Source organism: Sciurus vulgaris (genome assembly GCF_902686455.1).
Source record: "Sciurus vulgaris genome assembly, chromosome: 6".
Lineage (NCBI taxonomy): Eukaryota > Metazoa > Chordata > Mammalia > Rodentia > Sciuridae > Sciurus > Sciurus vulgaris.
The window spans coordinates 95,437,694-95,456,208 of record NC_136466.1 but is presented as its reverse complement, the minus strand read 5'-3'; the positions used below and the strand labels follow the sequence as shown (position 1 = coordinate 95,456,208).

The window sequence follows — 18,515 nt, the reverse complement described above, 5'->3', positions numbered from 1 at the left end:
TTGAGTGTCTAGTACTCTTTGGTTCAATTTTTCAAAACAGTTATGGTAACTTATAAGAAAGTTTCAATGATGTGAAAATAGAATTATATATCATAAAACTATTGGTCTCTTAATTTCCCATATGCCAGATTAACAAATTCGAACATCATTCAGACCCAGTAGTTTGAAAATTAGATAAATTATGGAAGCAGTAATCAGATTTCCAAAAGTAGCTTTGTTGATGTTGGTTTATATATGGGGTGTTCCCCAAAAGTTCATGTATGACTCAATGCAAGAACTTTCAGAGGCAAAATGATTACATTTTGAGAGGTGTAACCCTAATTAGTGGATTAATACACTGATGTGGATTAATTGGGATGTAGCTGTAGGTAAGTAGGGTGTGGTTGGAGGAAGTAGGTCAATGGGGGCATGACTTTGGGGGTTTATATTTTGATGAGCAGAGCTTTCTGTGGTTCCTCTGTCATGAACTGAGCAGCTTTCCTCCTCTGCACCCTTCTGCCATGATGTTCTGCTTCACCTTGGGCCTGAGCAATGCAGTCAACTGACTACTGAATCTCTGAAAGCATGAATCAAAATAAATTTTTCCTCCTCTAAGTTGTTGTTGTCAGGTCTTTTGGTCACAGTGATGCAAGGCTGACTGTAACAATGTATAATGGGAAGACACAGTATACACATTTACAGTGTACAATTTGAGACTTTTTGACATGTTTTTACCTATAATAATTATCAACACAAATCCAAGTAATGAACATAGCCATTGCCTTCAAAAATCTTTTTATTTGGGGGGGTAGTAGGGATTGAACTCAGGGGCACTCCACCACTGAGCCACATCCCCAGTTCTATTTTGTATTTTAATTAGAGACAGGGTCTCACTGAGTTGCTCTCTTTTGCTGAGGTTGGTCACAAGTTTTCTCTTACCCTTTTAATTCTTCGCCTCCCACCTCTAGCAACTAGCAATCTACCTTCTATCACAAAAGGTGAGTTTGCATTTTCTAGAGTTACATGTATTTATGTACATGTATTAAGTATATTTATTAATTTTTCAATGCAAATTCCAACCTACTTTGTAAAAGTGATATATTAATTCTAAGTGATTCTTCTATACTTATTTATGTCCTTGAGAAATGTCCTAAAACACATGTTTTTAAAGGACTGATAGGGTTTTTAAAATTTTTTTTTATACTTGTCAATGGATCTTTATTTATATGTGTTGCTGAGAATTGAACCCAGTGCCTCGCACATATGAGGCAAGTTTTCTACCAATGAGCTACAACCCCAACCCCTAAAACACATTCTATTTCTGGCCAGGATGTTAACAGGGGTAGATGGTTTGCAGGATAATGTCATAGTTATTATTGCTACATGACTAATTATACCAAGACATGGCAGCTTACACAACAAATGTTTATTGCCTCAAAATTTCTGAGGGTCAGCAGAAATTTCTGAGGCTCAGCTGAGTGGTTTTGGTTTAGACTGTCTCATAAGGCTGCAGATAACTGAATGACTGATTGGGCTAGAAATTCTGTTTCCTAGATGGCATACTCATGTGACCATTGGCCAGAAACTCCAGTTCTTCAACACAAATCAAGGTAACGAACGGAGCCACTGCCCTCAAAAGTCTTTTTTTTGGCCGGGGTACTGGGGTTTGAACTCAGGGGCACTCCACCACTGAGCCACATCCCCAGCCCTATTTTGTATTTTAATTAGAGATTGCTCTCCTGTCAGAAGGCTTCAAATTCTCACCTTTTTCCTTTTCAATAAGACTATTCAACATAGTATTAGGATTTCCTGAAAGGGAATGCTGTGAGAGAGATAATGAGCACGACCAAGATACAAGCCATGTTTTATAGGATAACTTAGTCTTAATTACCATCTTTTCTTCCATGGTCCACTGTTCAGACGGAACAACCATGGTCCATATGGAAGGAGACCACAAAAGAGTGTACAAGTAAGTGGGAATATTTGGGGCCATCTTGAAGGCTAGCTACTATACAAAGCTGAGGTCGTTAATAAGTTTTGACTATTCTGCCCCCAAAGTAACGCTGTAGCTGTTATTTCATAAACTTGTTAAGAGCTTAGCAGTCACTGACTCCAGAGAGTTCCCTGAGTTTGACTGACACAGACCCATACCTAAGCATGACAAGTAGCAGAGCATGGGCATTAGATGTCTATTTCTATGAAGGAATGTAGAACCTAGTTCATTCTTTACCTCAAACTTCTTCAGAGTGAATTTTTATTAAATGGGGAATGTCAATCTTTAAAAATATTTTTATTCTTTTTATTTATACATGGCAGTAGAATGTATTTTGACATATTATACATACATGGAGTATAATTTTGCATTCTTGTGGTTGGACATGATGTGGAGTTACACTGGTCATGTATTCATGTATGAACATAGGAAAGTTATGTCTGATTCACTCTACTGTCTTTCCTATTCCCATCCCCCCTCCCTTCCCTTCATTCTGAATTGTCTAACCCAATCAACTTGCATTCTTCCCAGGAATGTCAATTGTAAGAATCTATGTGTTATTTTCTAAAAGTGGTCCTTAAATCAAAATGTTCTGTATATATCAGTTTTAATTATTCATTAAATTAATTAGTGTGTAGTGAGTTTCACATATTGGCAGGCAACCATGTTTACAGTGGTAAATAAAAAAGGGCAAGGTCTCTAATCTCTGGGAGTAAATACCTTAGCATCTGAGACAGATATAAAGGGGGTAACTAAACAGACTTTAGATAGTATTAGGTGTCATGGTGCAAATCAACTGGAAAGTAATGGGAGGGATTCAGGTTAGAGAAACTGTCGAGATGGAAATGACTGGTGATCTAGGAGGAGATGGAAAGACCTGGAGCAAGAACATGCTAGGCAGAGAAACAGTAGGAGCAAAGACCCAGAGGCTCTGTGGCACACTGGAGCAGCAGAACAGACAGTCTAGATGGAGCTTGGTGAGCAAGATAGGAGTCCTGGAAACAAGATCAGGAGGTGGGCAGAGGAGAGTCTTGGCATAACATTATTTTAAAGATTAACATTTCCTTTCTTTTTTGTCTGTTTAGAAAATACATAAAATATCTGTCTCTTTTTCAGCAAATTTCAGAATAGAGGACTACCTGATTGGAATGTCATTATTCAAAATAACTTTTAATTTGCCGATGTCTTCATTTCGGGAGATGTACTGTAACAGTGGCTTACAACCAAGATTTTACAATTTTGTAGGTTTGTAAGCAAACAGTCAGGAATAGCATATCCAAAAGTAGTATCCACAGTTTTTCTTTAACAGAACTGCATTTATTTATTAATTTTACATGAATAGTTGCACTGAAAGTTGTTTTGTCTATGCATGTGTGTCATTCATTGAATGACATGTGCTGTGTTCTAAGATCAGGAGTGCCAATAAGAATGCAGATTAGTTCACTGAACTCTAGTCTTGCAGGTAGATGACTATCAAAATGGTCAAACCAATTGGATTTTATTGGAGTTGAAAATGCAAGTTATTGGGCCATATGGTTGTTTTTTTAATTAGTTATGATAAATTAGTTTAAATGCAGGAAGTTCAAAGTACCTTTCTCAGAAATTTAAAAGTTTAAGGAAAGAAATTTATCTCTGTAATTCATTGATTTTATAAGTTTGGCCTAAAATGATCAAATTTAAGAATAAATAAATTTGATACTATGGTGAATTATTTGTTTTGCATTATGTAAGCATTGGGGTTCTTTTTAAGAATTGAGTAGAAAGCAATTTGTATGGTAGATAATCTATCAGGCAAGTAGACACTATTTAATGGATTTGATCTCTACCTGCTACATTTTATTCTTATGACTGAAATATAAATGTAGTAGAAGTGAAACTGATAAAAGAAAATCATATCCCATGTGAGTCAAAAAGTAAGTACTAGTATTTCTTATGAAAAAAATTGAAAAGCAGCCTTCTCATGAACCCCTTCTTACTGCACCAGCAAGAAGCAGTATACTGAACATTGTGGGGCTGGATCAACAATCAACAAAGCCTGGATGGTAAAGTCCCAGGAAGTCCTGAGCTTACATACGGATAGGTATGAAATCTGAATATAAATTTTACTTTAAGGAGCCATTTCTTTCTTATATATTTGTTCTGAAGTAACTAGTTCTTACTAAGAATTCTTATTGCTGAGTTGTTTGTCCATGTGTTTTAAAGGGAAAAAAAATATCACTCCTTAAGGACAGAACTGAGTATAGAATATCACTGAGCTAGCACAAAGTTTAGCACATTGCTTATGTATTTATATCTAAATATAAACACTTACAATAGAACTTAAATTTAAGTTAATTTAGTTCAGATAAATGAAAATTAACCTGTCAAGGGAAAGGCAGAATGTAAATATAGTCCATATTGCTATGGAATTCAGGAGGTCTAGATTTTTGGCGTTACCTGCCACTTGTTAATTTTGTGATTGTTGCATCAGCTATAAAATATAGAATAATATGGGTGTTAAGTATGTGGAATAAAATGTGTGGATATAGATCTATTTGTGTATATAAGGCACACATCTTATAGAATTAAATTCATTATATGAGACTCCATGAAGTACTGCAAGCTTTAGCACAGTGCCTAGCAAAACATAGGTACCCAGTATACATTAATATCATTCATAATCGAGTCTTCTCTTTTTTGTGCCCCACAAAGCACTTGGACATTTTGCATTTTACTATTTTAATATCACGTCAGTACTACATAAATTTGACAATAAGTTTTTACATCTGTACATTCAAGTCTTCCTTATTTTGAGGGGCTGTTATTTTGCCTGTGAAGGCTTCTTGGACTGTATGTGCTTGAAGTAGGAAAAGCCTTCCCTTCTGTTGTTCCTTTAGAGAATGTGTAACTGGAAACATGTTCACACAGCCTAACATGTTAGAAGAGGGAAATGCAGATTTGGTGGCTCTCTTTCTGCTTCCCAGCCCCACAGCAGCAGTGGTGGATAAGGTCGGAGCATCATACCCTGTCCACCCAGACCCTGCTGACCTTAACCTAACTTTCCCAGGTGTGATTGCTTTTGCCTTTATCCAGTTCCCTCTAGGCTCTGTGGGACCTTAAAAGTAAGATAGATATTTTCTAGTGAACAAAATTGCTTGATGTGTTCCCTACCCTACCCTCTCCTACCATGTATGTGTGTAGTATTTCTCTTGAAAGTTTTAAAGGTTCCTTTTCTCCTAGGTACATATACATTTATTAATCCCTGAAAATATGTAAAGTGTGATGTAACTTTCAAGTTCACTCCTTATGTCCTGTTTGACTATTTGGTGCTGAAGACCTTTTGCCCACAAGGAGCAAATAATGGTAATGCTTTCTATCCAGAACCAATGAATGACCTTACTTACTATGCTTGGACCAGTAGAAGATCCTGGCAATTCAGTCACCTGGTTTTGGTCTTCAATGACTGTATCATTGCTTAAGTTGTTAACATATTTTCGATTAGCTCCTATATCTCAAATTGCTTACAGAAATTAGTTTTTAAAACTTGATGAACAGGTTTCAGAGAAAATTAGCTCTGAGGCAGAGAGGCAGAGGACAAGGTAATGCCCTTAGTCAATCTTGCGTCACTGCCCCATCCTCACTCTTCACAGCAAATGTGATCGTTGGGATTTATTTTACTGAAACACTGCTTCCGAATAGAAAGTTTCACAGCTTAATGAAGGTTAGGCTTTTCAACATATTTGATTTTCAGGCACGCTCGAATAAGTTTAAATGCTGGAAACTGGTTGAAAGAAATAAGAAGTGAGGGTGGTGCCACTGATTCTTGGAAATCAGTTATGGTTAAAGATTAAAGTGGATTATGCTGCTGTCTGTTTTTATGGAAGCACACAGTTCAAGGCCACACATGTCATGGAAAACATTACTTAGCTTCTACAAAACTTTTTAAAAATTATTTTTAAAAGCGGTTTCATGATCATACATTGTTTGCAAAGTAATCGAGATGATTGAACTTCCTGGATGCTTGGTTTTAGCAGAACCATATCAGATAGCAGACACACTGGCAGATGAGTGATGGCTTTGCATACCTGTAATGAAGATATGGTTCAGGCCCACGTCAGTCCCAAACCTTCAGGACAAGTATTTCTTGCTTCCAATCTACTTAGAGAACAGATTATGCTACATACTTCTCTGGGGTTATGTTCTGTACCCTGTCTGACACTTAGTAGGTAAACATCCCCCCTCCCCTAAAGCAAATAGTTGGAAAAGCTTAGCCAGGAAGCTGGAAGCCTAGCTGGAAGTCTGTGCTCAGGTTGTCTCCTCCTATACCTATGCTACATTCCAGCTGGTTTCCCAGCCTCTGACTTCAGCCACCATTCTTTGCTATTTTAACCTCAGTACCGTCTTACAAATGAATTTGGACTTTCTTCTCTCTGCCTCTTCCCACCCACCTTTCTAGTACCCTACCATTGATCTTTATCCTCCAGGCATATTTTATCTTTCTCCTTTGTTTGAATGGATTTTTAGTTTTCTCTAGACCTCTCTTGCCAACATATTCTACCTCCTAGACTCTCCCTTTCCATTCTTCCCACTCAGCAGTCCCAATCTATTCTATCTCACCTTAACTCTCTGATAACAAGAGTGAGCTGTTTCAATCTCAGCCTATGGGATTTGGGTCATTTATAGTTTCTTTATCACCTAATGGTTCTGTCCCCTGAGATGACATCTCTTGCATTCACTTAGTTAAAAGAGAGTATTATTCTATTGAGCCTCTGGGTTCCCTTTCTTTGATTTATTCTTTGTATTTTTTCTCATCACAGTTCCTTATTAGATACACAATGTAAGAAGAAAACACCTATTTCACTTATTGTTTTAGTAAAATGATACCACCTTTACCCCATTTTAAATGTCACTCTACTACCTTGTTTAATCTGTTAACATGTTATAGAGATAATAAATATTGTAGAATGAGCTTTTCTAGCAGAAAGTAATACTTTAAAATTTGTACCTAGCCTCCATTTGGATAAGGACTTAATAGTTGTCTTCATAGCATTATTTGGATGCCCAGACTTTTGCACATACATAGTTATTACTCTTTTTTAAAATTTAGATCTGTGCTTCTTGGATATTAATGTGCCTATTGGTTTGTGTATCAAAACAAATAAATAAATACATATCTTGTACTTTATAGGCAAAATTGCTCTTTAGAATCCCTTATACTTTATCTGGCACCTCACAGATTTGTTTTTGTTTATTTTATTATCATTATTATATTTTGGTGTCAGCGATTGAACCAGGGGTGCTCAACCACTAAGCCACACCCCCAGCCCTTTTTATTTTTTAATTTTGAGACAGGGTCTGATAAGTTGCTTAGGGCCTGCTAAGTTGCTAAGGCTGGCTTTGAACTGTAATCTCCTGCCTCAGCCTCCTGAGCTGCTGGGATTATAGGTGTTCATCAGTGCTGCTTGTCTGTTTTTAAAACATTTGTAATGATTTAAATATTGGAAAATTTCACAGATTTCCAGATTTCCAGTGTAGAAAAACTTTAAAACATTACAACACTGCTTACCTTCATTTAATTTTCTTCGCAAGACTGCTTACCTTCATTTAATTTTTTCACGTATGATTTTTTCTTTTTCTTTTATTGATGCATTATGATTACATATAACAATGGGGTTCATTGTTACTTGCATTTCTTTATAGTTACTCTGTGCTAATATTAAGGAACAGCTGCCACTTGACTGGACTGACATAATTCCACACTCATTTTAACTGGCTGGGCTTTATAGGCCTTTGAATTTGTGATTATTGTCTTCAAAGGAGAATTGTTGGAACCAAAGAGGTAAAGGCATAGATTTCTGCCCAGCAATGCTTTTCATTTCCTAAAAGGAATTTAAACATGCTGAAGAGGGAGAAGGAAAAGAAGAAAGAGGAGGAGGAGGAAGAGGAGGAAGGAGGAGGAGGAGGAGGAGGCTTATTAAATAACAATCATAGGAGGCGCTGCCGCTGATGCTGGGGCCCGAGTAGGGACGCACCGGACTGGGGCCGCCTGGACTGAGCAAGCGACAGACGCGCCACCCGCCGACGCCGCAGCCGCTTGGGGCCCGCACGGACCCTCTATCTGAGTATAGAATGAGCCAAGGAGACTCAAACCCAGCAGCAATTCCACATGCAGCAGAAGATATACAAGGAGATGACAGATGGATGTCTCAGCACAATAGATTTGTCCTGGACTGTAAAGACAAAGAGCCTGATGTACTATTTGTGGGAGACTCCATGGTACAGTTAATGCAACAATATGAGATATGGCGAGAGCTTTTTTCCCCACTACATGCACTTAATTTTGGAATTGGGGGAGATACAACAAGACACGTTTTGTGGAGACTAAAGAATGGAGAACTGGAGAACATTAAACCTAAGGTCATTGTTGTCTGGGTAGGAACAAACAACCATGAAAACACAGCAGAAGAGGTAGCAGGTGGGATCGAGGCCATTGTACAGCTTATCAACACAAGGCAGCCACAAGCCAAAATCATTGTATTGGGTTTATTACCTCGAGGTGAGAAGCCCAACCCTTTGCGGCAAAAAAATGCCAAGGTGAACCAGCTTCTCAAGCTTTCTCTGCCGAAGCTTGCCAATGTGCAGCTCCTGGATACAGATGGGGGCTTCGTGCACTCGGAAGGTGCCATCTCCTGCCATGACATGTTTGATTTTCTGCATCTCTCAGGCGGGGGCTATGCAAAGATCTGCAAACCCCTCCAGGAACTGATCATGCAGTTGCTGGAGGAAACACCTGAGGAGAAGCAGACCACCACTGCCTGACTGGCTCCCATCCGTGTTAATAGCATCCCAGCTCCCTCAGATCAGTTACATCACTGGCACTGCAGAATCCTCTTTCTTCAGGCACTTTGCATTGTAGAATGCTCCTGGATGCTCATATCTAGTGTTCGAAGGGAGGAGGGATTTAAACCGGTCCTGTATATAGAGGGTTTGTTTGACACAGGAGAAAAATTAGCCAAGAAGATTGTTGTTTAAATTGATTTGAAACCAGAAGGTGACTTTAGTTGTTTGTGTGACACATTCATTGAATTATCACTGTTTTTCCTAGGATATCATCAAGCCCAAGTACTGAACAATATGAAGATTCTTGTCTTGGCCTTTTTCTATGGATTATGTCATATATAATAATTATCAGAATCACACTTACTTGGCTTTAAAACAGATTTTTTTCCCCCATTTTTAAGGTTCATAATTTAACCTTTTGTTTTTCTCATGTGTTTCAGTGTTTTCTTAACATATAGCATCATATTAAACATGCGTGTCACTCAGATATGGGAGATGCTATAGTTACAAGTGAATTTGTATCATTCTTTATCTTTCCTATGCTTAACAGTGAAAAATAGGTTTTGCCCCCTTTGGCAAACTCTTTGGGGGGTATTATTCTTATGCTGCTGAATATCATGTCTATAATAGACTCACGCATGCAGCCTTTCCTCCTCTATTTCTCATCCCTTCTCTCTCTCTCTTTCTCTCTCTCTCTCTCTCTCTCTTTTTTTTTTTTTTTTCAATTTTACTTTTGGGTCCTTATTGACCTTACAAGCTTTTAATACATTTTGACCTAGGAGCTCTGTTGCTGGAAGTCTGAGTCCCCAGCCAGTTACTCTTATAATGATATTACTGATGTGTATGTAACTCATTCTTGTGTGTGGTGGTCTGTGCTAGAGTCTGTGTAGTGTTATCCATGTTCAGAGTTCTGGTTTGTTTTTCCATTAAAACCTGTTACAGTTTCCTTTTATGAAAGGAAAAAATCAGAACTCTGTTTCTCATTCCATAATGCCTGACATTTCAAATTTCATAGTATCCTATGGTGTATATTTTTAATTTTTACAGTGCTGGGAATCAAACCCAGGGTCTTGCACATGCTAGGCAAGCACTCTACCACTGAACTAACCTTCCCCCCAGCTCTGTATTTTATTTTTTTTAATATCAGTCAAAAATTTTTTGACTTATTTTATGAGAAAACAGTGAAGCTATTAATAAGCATTCTACCTTTATCCCAGCAGTTTAGTAAAAAAGAACTAGGTTCATTTAACTTTTCAGGTTTCTTATTAATGTATCTTTATATGAGAATTTCAAAAGAGCTCTTTATAATCTTAATGGTTTGCTGAACTATAAGAACTGCCATTTAAAAGAATAATGGAACAGTAGGTGGTTTATTGTTTAATATACCTATGAAATACATATAAACTGGATCTACAAACATATTTTAAACTGGACCAGGTTGGGTAGTGATATGACCCATCAAAATGCTCTAGAGTGATTCTGCTTAATATTCAAATTCAGTAACTAAGGTATATGTTTTATGTGCTGCTTGCAAAGCAACTGGCAGGGCTTTGTGTGTTCATAGAAAGGTACTGATCTGTGTAGTACTCACATCTGACTGAGAAGGATTGAACTTGGGCTTATTTTTTTCTGTCAAGCCTCTTTCTAGAAATTTGTTTTGTCTTTTTTGTCTTTAAAAAGGATTAGTTTTCTGAATGTATCATGTCTTCATTAACAACAGAAAATATACATGGTGTTTACTAAAGTTGTTTACTATATTAAAATTTCCTTTTTATTTTTGGTAGCCTAGGTTCTTCAGTTTTTCAAGACAGATTTTTTTTTTTTTTTTTTTTTTTTTTTCCCTTACTGAGATATAGTTGCAGGAAGGAGAGTTAATTAAGCCAGAATTCTGTGTGGAAAGACAGGTTTCTATCTGGTCTTTTTGTGTCTGTCAGAGGTGATGGAAATATGGTCCAAATAAATTCCTTAGGTTACTCCTGCAGCATGTGCTCCAGCTTCTCTCGTCACTGAGGATCAAGTATCACTTTGTGAGCTAGCCTCAGCTTCTTTGCCTGTATGTATAAACCTCAGATGATTGTACATTTTATATCTATCAGAGCTATTCAAGCAATAGTATTTGAACCACTAGCCTTTTAAATAAAATTCTGCCCTATTGCTAATATGCAAAAAAAAAAAAATCATAGAAATAGAAATCATTATTAAATTTTTCCACTCCCCTAACACTATTTTTTATCCTATAGAATTTTATTTCTTTAGGCAGGGGTTAATTTCTCCCTCAATAAGTCTCCCCCATTCTTAGAGATTTTATTACCTTTTTTATCAGTAACATCATAATCTGAGCTTTGTAAATTCCAGTCATTTTGTGATGAGGGCATTAGATGTCCTAAATTATGGACTCTAATCACTTCTAGTCAGGCTTCTACATTGATCCATGTGTAAAACATGGTTATCACTTGATTTCATAGTGATTAAAATAGGACAGAGACAAACTCTAAGCTCTTAATAGTTAATTTGTCAATATTAGTAAATGAGGAGTGTTTCAAGGCAGTTGGAATCACCTTAGTCCTGATCTTACATGGTGAGGGAGGGAAGTGTCTGAGGCCAACTTTAACCCTGTAGAAATGAGAAGCAAATACAATCAAAGTTGGGAAATTCAGCTACCCCTGTGAAATATGATGTCCCTAGTCCCACATCACCTCCCCATTATCCGTAACCTTTGCCCCAGGAACCTTCCCCTTAGGAATGAATGTGAATCCATCTGACTTTTGCTCAGGATCCTTATATAATATCAACTACAGTTTGTAATTGCTATGTTTTTTAGCAGTTGAATTATACTCGTGTTTAATATGCAAATGATTTTTTAAAATTACTATTTAGGCTCCTTTACCTACTTCCAAGGGAGAATTTAATCTAGGGCATGGCTGTGACCACACACACACACACACACACAAATTGTTTGTTTAAAAGAAATAAAACACGAGCTCAAACACTTTGGTATATAATTAGTGTTTAATTGATGCCAATTTCTTATTAAAAAGATACACTATCTTTGCAGTACCATGGATTGAATAGAATTCTGTAACTATTTTGGAAGCCACACCATTACATATCTTGGGTGGTTATTTTTCTTTTGAAAGTGCATTCTGTGATTTGTATGTTGGAAAAGAATGTCAACATACTGGAATCTGTGTCTTTCTTACTCAGCTACAAGCCCTGGATCTGGTGGTAAGGGTATAAGTGATTTGCCCTGATGGTGACCCTACTGAGCTAGAATCCATGTGACCTACACCTCAAGATTCAGACACTAGCCCTTTCTCCTCTGCTTAACACAGCTCTATATGGTATGTTTGACACATTGTAGACCCTGTAGCATATCTATTTCCCTGTTTCTCTTTTCTGAGCATTTTTCTCCATTTTTCCTCTCATACATGCAGTGTTGGTGAAAGTATCTCTTGCTTCCCATGAAATGTGCTCAACTGTAGCCATAGTCTGCTTCTGCTTCTGCATGTCCACAGAGCAGCAGATGCATGTTGTTATTGTCTTGAAGATGAAACCAAACTTGCCTGCATTATGCTGCTTTTGTTGTTGTTATTATTGCATAATCTAGTAAATAGTTGTTGTTACACTCAAATATAAATTTCCATAATTTAATTGAATAGCAAATTCCCCTAGCTACCAGAGGGCACATGATTAAACAGTGTCTATCATTGGCCAACTTTTAGTATTGTATAAAATAGCAGTTAAGTGGGATTGTGCTTGAGAACCTGCAGGAAATCTTGTACAGCTAGACTGGAGCAAACTGGGCAGAGAATGGAAGGAGATGAGTTAAGATAGAGTAGTAGGTCTGATAATGTAAGATCTAGCAGTTCATGATAAGTTTGTTTTATTCTAAGGGAGATAAGTAACTGCAAAATTTTGGTTGATGTGTAGAAGGAAGACTGTAGTTGACAGTGGATGCTGGGGGGACAGTAGAAGCTGAGAAACAGTTCAGAGGTCTTTGCAGAAGTCCACAAGAAAGATGGAGATTGTTCAAATGAGGGAATGAGTAGTGGGGAGAAGAGAAGGCATTTCAGGTTTGTACTATATTTTGAAGGTAGGGCTGGCAGCATTTGCTGCTGGATTGGATGTTGTGTGTGAGGGAAAGAAAGGAATCAAGGAAGATCCCTGCTTTGAATCATTCCATCTCTTTTGATTCCTTTCCCACAATAGCCAAAGGTGTAATTTCTACTTTAAGAAATCCACTTCAAACCATTCCTCATCACTCGATTGCTTCTTATGCTTCTCTTTTCGGTCACCACCTAATTCTGGAAGCTCACAGATTATACCTGTTTTGTGAACTTTCTACCAGATTTTGAAATCCTTGGACTTTCATCAAACTCTGTGGTTGACCAAAGACCAGATGATTTCCACATAGTTTATTCAGTTGGAAGGAAGGGTTTCCATAGCCATTCTGTCCACAACCCTGCTTCTTATGTTGCTCCTTGCTACAGTGCACTTTGCTTTTGTTGGAGAAATACTGATGGTTTAGTTTTCATTCATGTATTTGCTCTAGTAATCTTAATTTCATGTTTCAATATATGTATCTATGCAGGTGCCTGCCTTTGATTTTTAGCACCTGGAAGATACTGGCTGTCTTCCTGTGCAAGAACTTGTGTGATTAGGTTCTAAATTAGTTAAGTTCTTTAATAAATACTGAAATGATGCAAACATTTGGGTTCCAATGTAGTGACTGTATTTGATAAGAATTTTAATGACACTTTCACCAGTAATCAGTTCTTTCTCTTTCACATTTGGAGTAATGACACAACATCTTTGAGGACACCTGAGTTTTCATGAAGCTGCACTCTGTTTCGTTTCAAGTGAGAGTCCCTTTACCACCCCGAGTTTACCAAGCTCTTCCTTATACCAATGTCATCCTGGGCCATTTTGCCACCAAACCACATTTCCAAACTGGAAAGTCACTTCTGTGTTAGGAACTGCTTGGGAAAGAATATAAAATTCTTTATTTTAAGAAAAATTGACATCCTTTTTGAAGTAATAAATCTAGAATTCTTACTGAGTTGACTTTAATAATATGTTTTTATGAACCACGTTTAGCAAAGGGGAATTAATTTCCTTTGAGTATCACCATGGAATTTTAGAAACCAAAAATGATTTATTTGCTTTGTGTCTAAGACTAACCAAGTTAAGAATGGAAAAATCCTATTAGATCATAAGAGACTGTTCCCTTCCCCACTGCAGGATTATGCACTACAGTATATTTCCTAATCTTTGTTCTTTTTAATAACATTCTTCCTGTATTCATTTGAAGTCATTACTTCAAAATATTTCCATGAAATTATAATATCTTGCATGATTTCAGATGGAGATAAATCTCTTATGTTTGTTTTATAATACACACCACAGTTTATTTTCTTAATATTGAGCAATGTTTATTTCTTTAAAATGGGACAATTATGCTAGCCCCCTACAAGTTTAAATCATAAATGTTTTCTTTTACTTGAGTAACTTTTGCTATTATTTTTGGAATAGTGATATTTTGCTTGGAACACACAGTGAACTATGGGTCATTTGTCAGATATACTTTATAAAGCAATTACAATGTACCTTAAACCAACAGGCAAGCAGTTCTGGGGTTGTTTCCTTTTTTGGTTTTCTATTATTTTAATGTAAGAGAGGGCAGAATTGAAAGACTCATGGCTCATGGGAACCTGAATAACTCAAAGAATAATGTAAGTAACTTATATTTTCAGGTATTTGGAGATAGGGGTCAGGCCTCTCAGCAGGTGACTTCTGCTTGTGGTCCATGATTCCCAGAAGATAGTACATCTTAGACATAAGTGCTAACTTTTTCAAAGTTAAGATCCATCTATAAAATGTAACTAAGGAAGAGTGTATAAATTAAATCAGTCAGCATTTTAGTTATTACGTGCATCATTAATACATTAAATGGTACCACTGTCAACATTTCTCTTTTCATCTTAATTGTCTATGTATTTTCTTCTTAAAGAGAGTCTGGAAATACAGTGACTTTTAAACTGCAAAATAACTAACTTTTGAAATGAAAGAATGAACTCTAATGTTATGAATCACTTTGGTAATCACATATTGTCTTAGTAATAGTCTACAATTAAATAATTACTTAGTCAATGTCAATTGTGGTCCAGCAACGCAAATAAAGTCTGCTAATTTGCTACTTTAAAATTGGCCATGGCTCATCAGTGCCTCCAAGATAAAGTCTAACTTCCTAACATAATGCTTTGGCATGAAGCTATGCTTCAGACCTACCTTTCATCCTTCCTTTTCTTTTACCTGCCTCCTATCCCAGCCTCATCCTTTGCTTGTCTCTCATCTTTGGTTCTATGGATTCTGCTTCCAGCTGCAACTTCAGCCCTGTCTTTACCTTATGAATAGAATAACTGTTGCTCCTTCATGCTTACTATGGTTTGATATGGTTTGTCTCCTGAAGGTTCATGTGTTGGAAACTTGATCTCCAGTGTTGCAGTGCAGAGTTGGTGAGATCTGTAAGACATGAGATCTAGTGGAAGGTACTTAGCTCATGGGGCTCCATTTTTGTGAGTGAATGAATGCTATTTTATGAGATGAGTCAGGTCATATGAGACTGGATTAGTTCCCATAAGAATGGGTTGTTATAACTGAAACTAGCACCTCCCCTGGATCCCTTTTCTACATGCACCATTCACGCTGTGTAGGTATGCTGTCCCATGGTGAAGTCATCCACACGGTCCTCAGCAGAGCCAAGCAGATGTTGATGTCATGTACTAAACTTCCACAACTATGATCTTCTTTATGATTGTCCAGCCTCAAGTATTTTGTTATAGCAACAGAAAATAGTCTTACGCAATACCTAACCTCAAATTGCTGGATAGCCTTTGTGAACTTGATTAGATAGCTCTGAAATATTTTATATTCTCTTGGATTTTCTAAGCAATGCTTTATTCATCTCTCTATCCCTCTTTTCATGTAGCATCTAGCACAGTGCCTTCTATGTGTTTGATGATAGGCATGTCATAGGTATTTATGGAATATGTCCACAAATTAATACTGAATATTTGATAATCCACCCATAGATACATTAAATTGGTGTTTAATGACTAGTGTTCAATATTTACTATTCTGATTTTTTGTATCTTGCTTAAGTGGGGAAGTCTATACCTATTATATATTGGTACAGAAGTTTTCTCTTTTTTTTTTTTTTTTTTTTTGTTCACTTTTACTTTGAATTTAATGGTAGAATTTTATTTTAATAATCTAATATAAATGATGTGATCTCATAATTATATACTAAATATTGTATGCACAACGTTGTATACATTTGTCTGAGTAAAGAGTGATATTATAATCAAGGTATACTCAGAAACATTTAAGCATTGACTCCTAAAAACCAAAGTGTGTCTTTCCTATTCCTGTCCCCATCCCTTCCCTTCATTCCCCTTTATCTAATCTTCTGAACTTCTATTGAAAGACAGTGGAAGGAATCTGACATAACTTTCCTATGTACGTATATGAATATAACCACAGCAAATCTCACCATCATGTACATCCACAAGACTGGGATCCTAATTAGAATAAGATGCACTCCATGTTTGTAGAAATATGTCAAAATATACTCTGCTCTCATGTATAACTAAAAAGAACAAAAAAAGTGTGGGATGAATTCACGGCTTTCTGGGAGTTGGAAATCTGGTGAAACTGACACATAGAACAAGGGAAAAATGTAAGGGTACACAAAGTTGTGGTAAAAAGCTCAGAAGATTAAAAATTGTATAGGAATTCAGAGAATGATTTATCGAGATAGTTAAAGAAGGACTGAGGGAGGAGGGAGGATTGGACTGGGGTTTTAAGGATGAGGACAGTAGGCTCTCCCAGTCGAATATGGGCACAGGGAGTCCTTCCTAGGTCCCCCTTCTCACTCTACCTCTTCTGAAAATTCTCCTGTTTCCTGCTGCTTTGTGCAGGATCACGCTAGCCAAGTTCTGGGAAAAGATCCAGTAGGAAACATGTAAGAAACTTCCTGGCCATGACAGAAAATTGCTGCAGTGTCAAGTTTCTTTGTTGCTCGGGTCTCACATCTGTTTCCTTGTCTTTTTACCAGTCCCGTGCTCCTTAAATGGATCTCCTGGTTCCTGACTTCTTGACCTTTTGACCATCCTAGACCTTGCCTTGACTTTGAGTTCTCCCTTGTCTGCTTGATTTCTTCTACCTTTGGTCTCTGAATTCCTGGGACTTGTGTGTTCTGCTTTCTGCCTGGCCGTGGTTGCTGACTTGCTGTTCTCACTCAGGCTCAGCTTGTTAGTGCAGCTGGCGTGCTCTCCATCTGATGCTGACCTTCTGCATAGGAAGCACTTCCAACCAGAGAACATCTCAGTCCCCATCTCCTGCCCAGCTTCTTTCATCATAGCAACTAGATTGCTTGGTATAAATGATTCATTTGTGGGAATAGTGGAATTTTTTTTTGAAAATACAAACAAGGGAGGAATAAATCTGTGGATGGATTTTTCAAGATAGATTGAAATCTATATTTTATTCCTTAGGCCAATGATTCTCAAAGTGGGGGATTTGCACCCAAAGTAAGCAGAATGATCCACAGAAGTATGGAGAAGTAATGATTGGCACAATGTATTTCTATCTTAAATTTCTTTTAAAAAATATACTTATTTAAAATACAAAAGAAATGAAAAATGTATTTAAACTACAAAATAAGCTGTAAATATAGTTATTTAAATTACGAATTGAACTAAGTCTGTCATGTGCTAGAGGGTTTCATATCGAGTTTGGGAAAAAGTTTCTGGAAGGAAGGGTTTAAACTCCACTACCTGAAAGGGTAGACAGTGGGGACCTCACTATTCATTCACCCTCAGCATTTTTGAGGCATTAATCAGGGAAACAAATATTTCACCAAGAAAAATGGAACATTTCCATGAAGACTGTTACAAAGATGGATGCTTAACAAATGTCTTTAACAAAGAAACTCACCCTAAGTGAATATTCTGCTTTGAGATAATAAGTACTGTATGAAATTATCATGATTAATGAGGCATTTAAACACAGTGTTTATTTCATTTTCATATTCAACCTTTAAAATTAATATTCACTTTTGCCATGTGTAGTTATGTATGTACTCATATGAGAAAAATAGTATCTATTTATGCATAAATAATATTCATATTTGGGGTACATGATCCTTAAGTTTTTAGTGATTGGGGTTTTTCTGTAGTCATCTGGTTGCAAATATTTGGAAACCACAGATACTCTCAGTGGAAGGTGATTTTAATATGGGATCCATGAAATGAATTTAAAATTTCTTAAAGTTTATTCTGAAGAAGTTGACCAAATGATAACATTTGGTCATTTAATGGTTAGGTTCTCATTGGAAATCACAGCTCCAATTTTTTAAAGTAAAGAACTCAGTTTTAAATTATGTATTATTTAAAAAATTTTTATTATTTTGGAATAAAATTTAAAATGCTATTTTTAAATATTATTTTAAAACATTGAATATTATCTTTAAATTGTGTAGTTTTCTGTGAATACAAAGAGTATAAATTTATGTGAGCCAATAACGTTTTGAGTTATTGAGTAAGAAGGGACACACACACTTCACATTTTTCATGGTTTTGTTTTGATCTTTAACAACAAAAAACTTAGTATTGACTGAAAATCTAATCGTTTATGGGAATTTATATTCTTAGGGACTTTAAGA

The 18,515-nt window shown here is 36.6% G+C and overlaps 2 protein-coding genes across 2 annotated transcripts in view; both read left to right on the top strand.

The window, feature by feature from the left end:
• Positions 1-18,515, top strand: part of ADGRV1 (adhesion G protein-coupled receptor V1) — a gene marked incomplete at its 5' end in the record, with an annotated part of 585,014 nt that overhangs the window by 319,793 nt on the left and 246,706 nt on the right.
• Positions 7,948-9,748, top strand: LOC306664694 (platelet-activating factor acetylhydrolase IB subunit alpha2-like). Its single transcript, XM_079145718.1, has one exon. The coding sequence runs from the start codon at positions 8,081-8,083 to the stop codon at positions 8,768-8,770; it is 690 nt and encodes a 229-aa protein (XP_079001844.1). The 5' UTR covers positions 7,948-8,080; the 3' UTR covers positions 8,771-9,748.

What these genes read in the sequence shown, in the direction of transcription:
- LOC306664694 (XM_079145718.1), top strand. Translation starts at nt 8,081, where the DNA reads ATGAGCCAAGGAGACTCAAACCCAGCAGCAATTCCACATGCAGCAGAA.